Genomic DNA, 14,862 nt, shown 5'->3' with positions numbered 1-14,862 from the left:
AGGAGCTCAAGGGCCAGATCAAATCAGTTGGTGGGCCGGATGTGGCCCACGGGCCGTAGTTTGCCCATCCCTGTACTAATTTCTCTGTCACCAGTTTTTTCCATGATTTTACCTAAATGTGCTTTGAGGGCTGTATGGCTCAGGCTTAGAGAGCATCTTGCCTGGTTTCCTCACTGGAACAATGACTGCAGGTTTCCAGTCCCGAGGTAATTCTCACATTCCTCCATATGCTATTGCAGGGATCGGCAACCTCTGGCACGCGGCTTGCCAGGGTAAGCACCCTGGCGGGCTAGGCCAGTTTGTTTACCTGCCACATCCACAAGTTTTGCCGATCGTGGCTCCCACTGGCCCTGGTTTGCCGCTCCAGGCCAATGGGGGCGGCGGGAAGCCGCGGCCAGCACATCTCTCGGCCCGTGCCGCTTCCTGCAGCCCCCACTGGCCTGGAGCAGCAGCCACTGGGAGCTGCAATCGGCCGAACCTGTGGACGCGGCAGGTAAACAAACTGGCCTAGCCCACCAGGGTGCTTACCCTGGCAAGCCGAGTGCCAGAGGTTGCTGACACCTGTGCTATTGTATAATTCTAGTATTGACCTCAGGGTTTTGTCACCTGGGTGTTTGCATATATCAAATATTATTTCATCCTGGGCTGGCATGCTGCTTTTGCTTCTTATCACTCTTTGGAGTTTGCTCATACCAAAATGTTCATTTAAAATAAGATCCACAACCTCCTTCCACCTCTTCATCATCTCATAATTATCATTAAGGAATGTTCTTTTCCTTTCCCTAATTTCTATCCTCCGATCCTCAGCATAACTGACTTTTTGACATGTCAGCCAGAATTTCCGTTTTTTCTTTGCTGGAGCTTATTATTCCATGGCCTTCCACTGCGACACTTGGCATTGTGTTGCTCTTAGTCCTTATTCCATTTATTTTCCTAAGTTTCTTGTATTCTTCTGAAGAATTGATATCTTTATTTACTTTCCCGCAGTATTTCCTCCAGCTTTCTCTTTTTTACCCTTTATATATTGTGCAACAGCCTTATTTTTTTAATAGGTCATTAAGTCATTAAATTAAATCTGAAAATGAATAATTAATAGTGTCATCTATGGTAATTAATTCAATATCAAATTCAATTTATTTTATGCGGCCCCTAAATACTCTGTTTTTCAATGCACTTGCAGAATGTTGTGTTGAAATTGCCTAACTACATTATAGAAGCTGCCAGGGAGAAACTGTAGGTTTTGCAGGTGGGTAAAACAATGTTCAGAGCTTTTAGCACCTGGGAAAGTGTAGGAGGTGGTTTTGCATTGTGGAATAGGAACATCTGGGGGATGTTTGTGCTAAAATCCTCAGCAACATAGTTAACAATGACACTGTCATTTCATTTACTGTTATTAGGTTTCCGTATTAATATCCTTTTGATATGAATGGGGGAAGGACCTAAAAATTCTGAATCAGTGATAGATCTCATAGGACCCCAAAGCTGTGAACCATTTTGCAAAAAGGCAGGCACATACCATAAACAGATGGTGCATGTACCATCTCCACCTACAGTTGCAAATGCTTCCCACTGCCAACAAATATCATTTCTGTCTTATTCTTGAATTGCAGTCTATTTGTTTCTATGCAGATCCTTATCTGAGCCCTGTTCTAACCACAGACTTATGTCAGTATAACTATGGAGCGATGTAGTTATACTGACCTAACCCCCGATGAGAGGGCTTCTCCTGTTGACACAGTTACCACCTCTTAGGGAGGCTGAGTACCTATGCTGCCGGGAGAAGCTGTCCCGTAGCTAGTGTCTTCACTAACCGCTAGAGCAGCATAGCTGCATTGCTGCATCAATATAATACCCCCCAAAACAAAAAACTTCAAGATGATGTTAAGATTGCAAGCACATATCAGTGGTCTGAGTGCATATTATTATCTTTTAAGAACATTAGAGTTAAAAAAAAAAAGAAAAAACAAAACAAAACCTTAAGAATCCAGGAAATGCAGAGTTAAAATTGCATCTCTCAACAAGGCTTTCAAATTATCTTCCATCTCCCCATCACAGCAACATCCAGAGAAAATCAGGACATAATACTTTATCCATCCATAATGCATAGTTTAATTTTTGAGCGAGCACAAAAGCCCAATTGTTAGAAATCATTACTACAAAGTGGCAAAATTGTATTAGAAGTCTTTTGGAACTGAGTTTAACAGCTCTATTTCTGTGGAGTCATAATTCAGGAGCACCTTGTTCCAGTCGCATCTAATTTTGTAGAAAATTTTTACCACAGCTCCAGACCTAAGCTACCAATTTTGACACCAATATGATTTTCAATGTGGATTTTAGAGAGTGTGAGATAAAAATCAGGTTTATAATAGAAACTTAGGCTATGTCTATATTGCCCCACAGTTCAGACTATGGGGGTGTCAATAGCAGGATGCACCAAAGTACTCTGCTATAACACCCCTGTGTGGATGCTGTGGCTGTGAACTAAAAGGTTCCTAGTTCACAGTCTACATTAATGCAAATTAGGAACCATTTCGTTCACATCTGTAGCATCCATGTGGGGGAATTACAGCACAGATCTTTGGTGAGCATTGCTATTCACACCCCTAAAGTCTGAACTGCAGGACAGGGTACACAGCCAAAGTTGCAACCTGAACTATAACATAATCAGCAGTTTAAAAACTGCAAATGATTACTTTGTTTGGGATGTGATATCAAAGCTGTGTAACTCAGATGAAACTGCTCTATAACTTATAGAAACGTAACTGAGGTCAAAATGCACCCGACTCTCTCTTGAAGACTGAAGTACCTATGACAGAACAAAGTAATGATGGAAGTGCGAGGTCATGCCCTGCAGAGCATACTGCAGCCTCCTTAATCCCTTAGTTATTATTAGCTTCAAAGTGATGGAAGTTTGGGCCAGACAGCCTGGCCCTATTTCAGCATCGTAGGTCACACACAGTTAATTCTCATTGGAAATTTCAGCACGTTTTCAGTAAATACATGATCATAATCTGAAGGAAAACTGATAAAGACAGCAATGGAAACTAAGGAACCAGTTTAATTCCTGAGGACAAAACATATTCTTTTATACTTCCTCGCTGTTATTCACAAGTGTGGGATCAACTAAGGCTATTATGCATGAAAGACAATATGGGTCAGATTCTGATTTCAGTTCCGCCATTGTAAATGAGGAGTAACTCCACTAAAGTCTGATTGTCCTACCACAAGATGTAGATAATTCCACTGATCTCAAAGGGAGTTACTTGTATCCTGCATTAGAAGAGTAGAGCCAAGTGATTAGGAGTCAATAGTTACTCCAGATGTATTACTCATGGAATTGAGATCAGAATTTGACCTCCTAGCTGTATAACACAACATATTATTATTTCATTATATTTTGTGGCTTTGACATCCCATCCATGGAATGGTTATACTGGAAGGAGCCATAAATGATAGTTTTAAACCTGAAATCAAAGTGTGACCTTTTGCTGTTCTTAAGGTTTTAGTTCTTTTTATTTTAAAAAAAAAATCACACAGCAATGTCTAGAAACTGCCACACTCCTGGATTAGTAAAGTCCACAGTCATGTGCATGTAAAAAAAAAATAAGTATCTTCAAAAAATTAAAACTGCCCAGGAATAGGAGATGAAATAATGTGGGGCAACGTATAAAGCAGGACGAATGGCAAAGAAATAGAGTAGCAATAAATGAACTCCAGTGTGGAGAGGAAAGAGCAGCTGGAGAGGAAGTCGGGGACAAGCAACAAGGAAAGAGGTTGCAGATGTTGGCAGAGCAGCAGGAAAAAAAAGTCTTGGGTCAAACAGAGTGTCAGGAGAGGAGATTTTGAGTGTGGAGTCATTAGTTGTGAAAAACAATACAACCTAAGAAAACTGATATAACAAGTCTCTCAGTAAGTACATGGAGGTCTTAGTGGCTGATCCAATTGGCCTACTGAAGTCAAGGGGAGTCTTTGGATTAAGCACTTGGGGCCAGATTTTCAAAAGGTATTTGGGAGCCTAAAGATTCAGATAGGTGCCAACTTTTACAACAATTTAATAAGATTGCAATATGTGAATAAATTAAAGACAAGCCCGTTGTATACTAACACACTGAGCTCTTCTATAAATTTCTTGACATCAAACTATGTGTTTAAAAAACTCCATACACTTTTTTCCTCATGTAATATCTACAAAATGTTTTTTCTTGAATTTACACATAAAAACAAAATCCTAGGATATCTGAATAAAGATGTGCATGCATAGCTCTTGGTTCTACAGACACCACAAACAGGTAAGCCTTGCTGTCAGGATCCCTACCGTATCACAAGAATCCTTCGGGTGTGAGCTTTGCTTTAGGCTATGATCCTTAAACACGTACATAACTCTGCTATTCTGAGCAGTCCCATTGATGCCCAATGGGGCTCTTCACATCAGTAAATTTCTGCACACGGCTAAGAGTTTGGAGGATCACTGCCTGCACTGTTATTTGTGTAGCATCCTTTGTATAGTATTTGATCTTGTAATTATCCGGCTATCATAAATATTAGCATGCATTTTTGTGTTATGTTTCAATGCTTTTAGATTTTAAATGAGCCTGGTGACTACTTGATTAGGTTTATGTGAGTCAGCCATCTTGTAAGCACTTCACATTGCCTGTAGAAGCCAAGAGATACATCTCTGGGGAAGTGTTTGGTGATGTAGATGAAACTACGATTTAAGAGACCTGCACATCCAGCTGGCCCCATAGCACAGTAGCCATGAAATCTCTTCACTACCTACACTATCTTGGATCCATGCCAACAAAGAAGCAAATCTCAACTTTTTAAAGTGGGTCTCAAATTTTTGTCCTGGTGACCTCTTTCACATAGCAAGCCTCTGAGTGCAACCCCCCTTATAAATTGAAAACACTTTAAAATATATTTAACACCATTATAAATGCTGGCGGCAAAGCAGGGTTTGGGGTGGAGGTTGACAACTTGTGACTCCCCATCTAATAACCTCATGACCCACTGAGGGGTCCTGACCCCCAGTTGGAGAAACCCTGGGTTATACCAACATTACAAATGTAGGTAAGATTCACAAAACCCTTTGTAACTGAAAAACAAAGATTTTAAAACACTAACAAAGCAGCCGGGAAAAGACCTCCCTAGGAGAAGTAAATCCACAATAGCAGCCAGGCTTTTGCATCTTCTTGCATGATCTTCATTCCCTCAGAAAATCAAGCCACTTACTTAGGTACCTACATTTTAAAAACTTGTCTATCACAGACCATATTCTCAGGAGATGTAAATTATCATAGCTCAGTTGACTTCCAAGGAGCTATACCAGTTTACACTACCTGAGAATAAGGTCCCACTTCTCTTCAAGATTTCTACCTTCTGTCCAAAACCTCACTAAAGGCCCTCTTCAGTAAAATATATGTTTGCTTTCCATGGTTTAAAGCCTGCATTAGATAATACGGCCACCTATAGGGAATGTCTCCACAAGGTAATTCTGATGCCATTAAGGATCACACTGGACACAAAAGTTATTGTTTATCTTACACCAGAACAGAACCACGTTACATTACAACATTGTGTTGGAGGTTGGTTATCTGGAGCTACATTCACAAAAGGACTTAGGAATCGTGACACTGAGTATCACAACACCTAACTTATGTGCCTAGAAAATCACTGAGCTTCACAAAGCCTGAATTAGGTGCTCAGACTCCCTATACTACAAATGGAGACAGGCACCCAAGAGTGGGATTCACAAAAGCCAGCATGCTGCACAAGGAGCCACCCAGGGGAGATGTGGAGGAGAGGGGTGTTTCCTAATCCCTGCCCCACTCAGGGAGTTCGATGCTTATATCCAGGCAGGAGGGAGGTGCCTTTCTCTGCTTGGGAGTTTCAGCTATGAACCCTCTCTTGGACTCAGGCATTTGTTGCAAGAGGCCAGAGGAAGAGGACACATTCCTTATAACCAGGCTAGCCAACTACAAAAGCAATTTCTCCTCCCTTGGTGTTCACACCTCAACTGCTAGAAGAGGGCCTCATCCTCCCTGACTGAGCTAACCTCGTTATCTCTAGACTGATTCTCGCCTGCATATTTATACCTGCCTCTGGAAATTTCCACTACATGCATCTGACGAAGTGGGTTTTCACCCACGAAAGCTTATGCTCCAATACATCTGTTAGTTTATAAGGTGCCATAGGACTCTTTGTCGCTTTTTACAGATCCAGACTAACACGGCTACCCCTCTGATATTTGATTCCTTATAACCGTTAGCCCAGTGTTTTGGGTACTTACCAAAGATGCAGGATACTCATGTTCAATTCCTCATCTGTCTAATGAGAAGGCATTTGAATAGGGGTCTCCCACCTCTCAAGTGAGTGTCCTAACTACTGAGTTGTGGGATATTCTGATGTGGGGCTCCTTCAATCTTTCCTGTTGAAGGCATTTCACTTTTGATAAATAATTAGAGAGCCACTAGAACTGGGGGACTGCATCCTGGGTCTCCCACATCCTGGGCGAGTGCGCTCACCACCAAACTATAGTATAGAGTCATTCTTTCCCCCTCACTCCAGCTGATTTGTGTGAAGGTAGGCGTGCTCTGAGCACACCTAGTGGGTCAAGCCCTGCAGGTGAGTTAGGTGAACGAACGCCTCTCTTCCCCCAGGGTTAGATGGGAGATAGGTGTCTGGACACCTACAGTGAGGGAGCAGTGAGTATGCTCAGATGCAGAACCATAGGCACCTAGGGATCTTTTATCCTGAAAATTTAGGCACTGAGTGAGATTAGGTGCCTGCAGCATTCACCAGAAGCTGAGCAGGGGTTTTGTGAATACCAGCATCACTTAAATCTGGGATTTAAATGCCTAACACGGCAGCTAGGCACCTAAGTCCATTTGTGAATCTGGGTACTGCAGGCATCAGTATTTGGTTTAAATGTATATATCTTCATTATTTATCTTGAAGGACTAAACAATATATGCATGGACCTTGCAGGGGCACTAATCCTGCAAATACTTGTACATGATTAATTTTACACATGGGAGCAGTCCAATTGCCTTCAGTGGGACTTCTTGCAGTCGCAAAATTAAGTATATTCATAAGTGTTAGGTTCACAGCCTAAACTGGAAGGTGCTGAGATTACTAACAAGAAGAGAGAAGTAATCCAAGTGAACCTAAAGAGATTAGACCCAGGGCAGGAAACAGCAAAAACAAGATTTGACTTGGAAAAATGAAAGTTAATACATCTGGTGATGGGAAACAATGATTTGCACAATACTGATTTTCAACAACAAGAAAAAGAAACCTGGAATGCAATAATAGTGCAAGAATCCTATCGGTGGCAGAGGACAGCAATGCACCTGAGTATATACTGAAATATGACAGCAAAACTGGCCAATCCAATTTAGGGCTGAATACACAGAAATATCATGGAACAAGGAGGTAATCTCTTTCTATAAGGTTCTACAGTGATTTCTTTCTATATGGTTCTGGCGTGAGCACACTTGAAATGCAATGCACATAACAAGGCACCTCATTGCCAGAAATATATTGACAAAGTAGAGGAAGTTAAGAAAAAAAGCAATAAAAATGATCAGAGGGCTGAAGGAAACCATTTTTGAGGAGAGATTAAAACGGTAAATATGTATAAGCTGTCCAAGTGATGACTGGGGAGAGGGGGCATGACAAGTGTCTACAAATATTTATAGTGTGTGAACACTAAGAAGGCAGAAAAATTATTTAAGGGCAGTACAAGTAGGTATAACTAGGAGCGACAGGATAAAAAATACAGAAAGAAAAATGTAAGCTGAAGATCAAGAAAACTTCCTGACAGTATTATATTAGAATGTGGAATATTATCCACAAAGAAATGGGAGAAGCATCAGTATCTGAGACATAAAAACTAGACTGAACAAAGCATTAGAATATGTACTGTAGGAAACAATCCTAAACTGACAGGGAAATGCATGACAGGATGGCATAACAAGCCTTTCCATCTCCATAAGTAATTTTTAGAATTCTATAAAACACCACAAAGCTGCAATGCAATGTCATGGCATCAACCCTATTCATAATGTCATTAGGAACTTATTAACAATTTCATCATAATTTAAGATGAAAGAGAAAAAGCTGATTTTGTCAGTTACATTTTCCTTGGAATATGCAGTTTAATAAAGTTAAAGGGCTAATTTATGTTTATATCATGTGTTCTTACTGAAAACGTAGAACTGGAGACCATTCAAAGACACAGCACTAGCCATAGGCTACAAAAATAATATCAAATTAATCCTATAACCATAACAGCACTTAGGGAAATGTTCTCTAAATTTGGGATTTACAGTATTAAAGTCATAATGGCTGGTTTTACGGAATATTGCACAGACCCACTAAAATAAGATGGGTGGCAAAGATGCTTGGTAAGAGTACCCCCCACCTGGATTTTTGCCTTGTTGTATCCCTTTGTCTGGTCCCCAGGTCTCCAAGGTGTGTTGCTGGCTTTGCATAGCAAACTCTTTCTTGCAATATGAGCTTGCTGCTCATGCAAGTCCACATTGCTAGTCCACTCTTCCAGCACCTCTGGTGCTCTGCTCCCCATGCAGGCAAGCAGAGGCAGTCAATCAATAGTCCCAGAAACATAGGAGCACCATGGTTAAGTGCTCCTTCACCACAGGCATACCATGCGGGTTAGAAAGAGGTAAAGAATGATGCAGCAGAAAGGGGAATCTGGAAGAGGGAGAAAAGTGGAGTGGGGGCAGATGAAAGAGGAAAGAGAGGGAGGGAAGGGAGGAAGGGAGGAAGGAAGGGCAGAGAACAAGGGGAGAAAGGACTAGAAGAGGACAGAGCAGGGGAAGAGAAGAGTAGAGCTGGCAAAGGGAAACAGACTGGAAATCAAGGGAGACCATCAACAAAGGGAGTACAACATAGGAGAGTGAGAACAAGATGGTGTTCGGAGCAAAAAGGACTAGGGTAAATAGAAAGTAGAGGAAAAGGAATACAGGGCAGTGGAGAAGAGGAGGACTAAAATGATATGAAAGGAGAGACTAGTAGGGGGATAAGAGAAACAAGTGGGAATAAGAGAGAGAATTGGGAGATAAAAGGGAGAGGAAAGGAGGGACTAAGATCTGCTAGAAGATCACACACTGATTACTGTGCTTAATTCTTGGCTCTGTGTTAGAAGGATGTAGCTTATTCTAGAGGATGCAATTTTAGTAAGAGGAACAAGGACAGGAGCTTTATTAGGGCTTGTCTACAAACCAAAGTTGTACTGCTTTAACAATACCAGTCAAGTTAAAGCAGTACAGTCCCCCTACTGGGGATGCTATCATATTCTTGTAAAGGTGCTTACACCAGTACAGCTCATTCCCATACAGGAAGGGAAATAAGCTATATCTATATAAGGATCCTTTATACTTGTCTATCATGTCCACACTAGGAGTTGTACCTGCGTAAGTATTTCAGTAAAAAAAATCACCCCTAACCAAAATAGTTATACTGGTACAAAAAATGTGTGCAGGCCAGGCTTTAGAGTGAAGAAAGGTGGGGCTTGATCCAAATTTTGAATAACAGAAAAGTGGCAACCATAGCATAGAGCTGAAGAGACCTCTAAATTGTCTTTGTACAAATGTACCTAGTGTTGAGACCAAACAAAATTTCAGCACAGTACTTAGAATCTTTGACAGGTCTAATCCTGTGAGGCATTTCATCAGAGTATATGTCGTGTGTCAAAAAATACATGCAAAAATTACATTAGGATGATTTCAGTACTGAATTTTTGAGTAAAAGTAAAAATTCTAAATAAAGCCCTTCATAACTGGGTTAAAAAAAATCAGTGAAGTATCAACATTAAAAACAATCTAACAAATTTATATGTGCAGTTATTGGTCATGAGATTTGGGGTTTTTCTGAAGTGATAAACAGAGTAATGCCCATACACATCTCACAAAATAAAATTATATTCCACACTTCAATCTGACATTTTGTGTGTTATTATATTACAAGAGTCGAATACTCACAGGTTTTCGAGTTGGTGTGACTTGAACAGAATGGTAAAATTCTGGCTGAACTCTGCTGTTTTTCTTGATTTTTCTTTTCCTTATGGAAGTTTCTTGTTCACTTAAGTGATGTACTTCTGCTAGAGGCTGTGTTTCTTCAAGGCGAGGTGCTACACGTCTTCTAGCGTGACGAGGACTTGGTCTAAAACCCTATGACATAGAAAAGACAATTGCAATGTTTGACAATTCTCAGAATGCAGCAACATAACAAAAAGAAATAACATAGAAGAGGTTATTAATTATTAGGACTAGAGCAGTGGTTCTCAAACTGGGGCCGCCGCTTATGTAGGGAAAGCTCCTGGTGGGCTGGGCCAGTTTGTTTACCTGCCAGGTCCGCAGGTTCGGCCGATCGTGACTCCCACTGGCCACGGTTCACCGCTCCAGGCCAATGGGAGCTGCGGGAAGCGGCGGCCAGCAAATCCCTTGTCCCGCGCCACTTCCCGCAGCCCCCAGCAAATCCCTTGTCCCACGCCACTTCCCGCAGCCCCCATTGGCCTGGAGTGGTGAACCGTGGCCAGTGGGAGCCGCGATCAGCCGAATCTGCAGACCCGACGGGTAAACAAACCGGCCCAGCCTGGCCCACCAGGGGCTTCCCATACACAAGGCGGCAGCCCCAGTTTGAGAACCACTAGACTAGAGAGAAAAACACACTGAGGATGAAAGTTTACAAATATTGTAATTATAAAATTAGCATGCGGCAGTAAAGAGACATTGTTAAGTAGTTTAAGCATCACATTTGGTTTTTTGTCTCTCTCTTGATTATAAGTATTATAGGCAGACCTGGTAGTTACATCTTTAATTAAGATTGCTTAACATTTTTCATTATAAGCCTATGTTTTCAGTTGCTTGTATCTTTGCCAAACTCTATTACGATTAAAATTTTCTATGCCTGATCTCTGCCTCAGGCTGAATTGTTTTGGAGAATTCCATCAAAAATGGTTCAGTCAAAAATCGGTAGTTTGCCAATGTCAATTTTTTGCTAACCATTTCTTTTAAGAGCTCTACCACTTCCAGGGTTCGGAGGAGGAACTTTAAATTTGACAGCAGAATATTCCTCAGGTCAAGGGGCTGTCTTATGCTGTCACCACACAAATCCACCCAGATTTGGCCAAGTTATGGGCCTCTTAAAATTGTTGTTTGACAAGCTCAATAAAGCTTTGTAGCGAGGCGGTGGGATACCCCACAACCCCGCTGAGGGACGAACCTCCCCTAACACCAACATGGGCGGAGCCACTGGGTCCTGCGCTTGCCCCTCAGAGGTCACGGCGCAGACCCGGAAGTATAAAAGCTCACCTGCAGAGCTCAGTGGAGAACCAGTCGCCGCAGAGACCAGACTTCTGCGACCGAGTTCCCTCTTGGGAGACAGCAGCAGCCCGCAGCCGGCCTGAGCTCACACCCGGCCAGCCAAGCCTACCCCTTACTCGCTACCCCGAGGAGGACTGGCCGAGCCTACCCCGTACTTGCTACCCCGAGGAGGGCTGGCCGAGCCTGCCCCTTCCTAGCTACCCTGAGGAGGAGCCGAGCCTGCCCCGTGCCAGCTACCCCGAGGAGGAGCCGAGCCTGCCCCGTGCCAGCTACCCCGAGGAGGAGCCGAGCCTGCGTACCCCAAGGAACCGATGGTATTCGAGACAGCCAAGGACGCTAGCACGACCCAGGTACCCTACGAGGGGGAGTGTGGAAGTAGCCTGGGGGCAGCCGACCCCCGTCTGGCTGCAGCACTGCCTGAACCTATGTTAGTGTGCTGCGGCCAGGATCCCCACTGACAGCAGCGAGTCTTTGCCGCTGCTAGGGCCCTGGGCTGGGATGCAGTGGAGTGGGAGGGCCTGCGTCCCCCCTGCCACCCACTGCTTGGGTGGCAGACTCCTCCCTTTTCCCTGGCCTGGAGAGGCTGGGACCTCCTGCTATTGAACTATTGACTCAGCCCCTGCTTAAGGGCCTGAGTCTCTGACTGTTTGCTGGCTGCCCCACCCTGACCTAGGGCCTGGGCTGCTATTGAACTGCTGACTCAGCCCCTGCCTAAGGGCCCGAGTCTCTGACTGTTTGCTGGCTGCCCCACCCTGACCTAGGGCCTGGGCTGCTATTGAACTGCTGACTCGGCCCCTGCCTAAGGGCCCGAGTCTCTGACTGTTTGCTGGCTGCCCCACCCTGACCTAGGGCCTGGGCCGCCATTTGACTATCGACTCAGCCCCGCTCCAAGGGCCTGAGCCCCTAACCGAGTGTGCGTTATTTCCGACGACCGCATAGCCAGCGGACGGCGAGCTAGAGCGAGGCGGTGGGATACCCCACAGCCCCGCTGAGGGACGAACCGTGGCAAAGCCGCACTACAAGCTTATTACAGGCTTGCTGTGAAAATCTGTGAACATGCTTCCAACCCTATGAAGCTTCATTCCCACAGGCCAACTATACCACCCAGGCTGCCACCCCAATCCCTACATGCCAACTGCATTAAGCATGCTCCGAGTATCATGAAGCTCCTACAAGCAAATCACACTGACCATGCTCCAACCCAAACCACATCAACAGCACTGAGTATGTTCCCAGCTCTTACTGAGCCTGGGAATAGAACCCAGGTCCCTAATTTATCATACCATCCACCTAGTCACACTGCTTTTCAGAATGGATGTGTCAAATCCTTGTCTGTGCTATCTGTAACCAAAATACCATGTTCCATTTCACAACCCAAAATAAAACCAAGAATTCCTAATTCCCAATATTCTTCTCATGTCTACAAAACAGCTGTGTGAGCTACTGTCAGTGTGTGTGCTTCATCACCCTGTAATGGATGGCCCATGTAGAAAATAACACCATTGCTACCAGCAAGTCTGTACTGTGGTCCTGGATTCCAACCCTGCTTTTGTCCCATGCAGGGCTGGGTGGTGAATAAAGTTCCATAGGATGTAATTTCTGTTTTTTCAGTTTTATTTTTTTTAAACCAAGTTAATGACAATAAAAATTATGTTAAAAATGTTATTTAGATGGCAAATTCAAGCAAAGTTAGCACAGACCAGAATTACGGGTCCCTATGCAACCTTAATTTGCTCCCTTTGTGCCTATACATTCTGATATAGTCTTTCATGACATGATCACATATTATTTGTTTTCCCTTACCCATGCCTCATTCAATGCACAGGATGGTCAGTGAATGAAGCAGAGATTTGTAAAGAAGAGAAAGGAATTACACTTGCGTTTAAGTCACTCCACTGGGACACCGGAGGAGTTGGGATCTTTTCTTGGCTCAACCTCAGACTTCGTATCTGATGTGGAACAAGGCTATCATAATACATGTGTGAAAGGAGCTGAAAGGCTAACCTTATTTCTGACATTTCCTAACTTTTGCATACTTGACATAGCCACCCTGACATTCTTTTAATATAGTCTTTTGCACATGAGAGAGAGAGAGAGAGAGAGATTTTTATAACTAAACTGTGGAACTTTCCTTTAAAGAACATTCACTTTTGTGGAGTAGGCAGGGTGTTTGTAAAAATCACTGATCTTGATTTTGCTCCCTCTGAAGTCAAAGGCAAAACTATCAGGGCCAAATTCTGCTCTTAATTATACCCTATCCAATTCCAATTGCACAGGGTGTAAGTTACAGCAGAATCTGGTCCTCAACTTCTTCAACACGAGAAGGATCATATCCATAGTGGCTAGCAAAAACAGTCTTATGTAAGGTAATGCAGCCAAGAAACTTGTGGATTTTGTGTGATCCCCAAATATTAAAAGATGTAAATCTATGATGCTATGTCATACTATTGCAAGGGGAAAATCTTATTGCCCCAGTTTCTGTTCACCTGCACTATGAAATAAATAACAAATATAAACAATTTATGATATCTAGTCAAATTAATCAAAGTGAAAATTAAATGAATGAGGGAAAAATAATATAGTACAAAAGAACTATTTATATAGTTGTTCAAATCTTTAGTTTCCAGGTGAGGACCTTCTCTTTCTGTAAAAACAGGAATGTGCATCAGCAATTTTAATCCACTGTCAGGAAAGTCATCTTTAAGGATGATATGACTAGTGAACCCATTCTGAGTTCTGAATGAGTTCGAACTCCAAATATATGCTAAATTTCAGCTACAGATACAGGACTGGCGACTGGTTGAAGCCTGGTCATATGCAGGGCACATTAGCCATTCCCCTAGTCCCCTCAGAGCCGGATACAATTGTCCAGGATTGCATATTTATGTAACACAAGTATTTGGTAAAAGCTAAGCAGCTCTAAAAGTGCTTAGAGATGCGTGCCAAAGAGAGATTTAAGTGTGTGGATCTCTCTCACTGAATGATTTCATGTCAAAAGAGCTTCTAGGTTTAATAATTAAATATTTTGTTTAAATATTAAAAAGACTCACTGATGCCTCTTGGAAAACGCTATAATATATTTTGTTTATGAGCAATGCTGCTCATATGTATCTTCCCTTGTTGTTTATTGGTCGGGATATTAGCAAGAAAACAGGATCTTTGTTGCTTTAAGACCTCATTTGCTTCTGAGCTTATTCTCCACTTAAAGTCATAATCTTCTGTTTGCGGTATCACAGCTGGTTGCTCTGGAGAGGATTATAATGTGATAAATGCAAAGGATCATGTTTTCAGGTGGGAAGTAGGAAGCAGGGGGGAAATGAATTCCTTATCAACAAAGATAATGAAAGACAGGAGATGTGCTTGAGCCAAAACCTTCAGTGCCTACTCAATCCTGCAGTGGAACCTTTGCTAGAGTAAGGGCTAAGAACTGCAAGATTTGGCTCCTTAGTTATAAAAACTAGTTATAAAAAAGAAAAAAATGCAATATTCTGGCTTTAGTGTCAGTATATTTTTTTCA

General features: G+C 42.7%; 1 protein-coding gene across 2 annotated transcripts in view; it reads right to left on the bottom strand.

Moving 5' to 3' along the window:
- Nucleotides 1–14,862, bottom strand: part of DST (dystonin) — a 436,076-nt gene that overhangs the window by 404,760 nt on the left and 16,454 nt on the right. For both annotated transcript variants that reach the window (XM_039528295.1, XM_039528296.1), the window contains exon 3: nt 10,002–10,190. In XM_039528295.1, coding sequence (XP_039384229.1) covers nt 10,002–10,190 — 189 coding nt within the window. The remainder of the gene's footprint in view (nt 1–10,001; nt 10,191–14,862) is intronic.

This window comes from Mauremys reevesii, linkage group 3 (assembly GCF_016161935.1).
Source record: "Mauremys reevesii isolate NIE-2019 linkage group 3, ASM1616193v1, whole genome shotgun sequence".
NCBI lineage: Eukaryota > Metazoa > Chordata > Testudines > Geoemydidae > Mauremys > Mauremys reevesii.
This window is presented reverse-complemented; position numbering and strand designations above follow the sequence as displayed.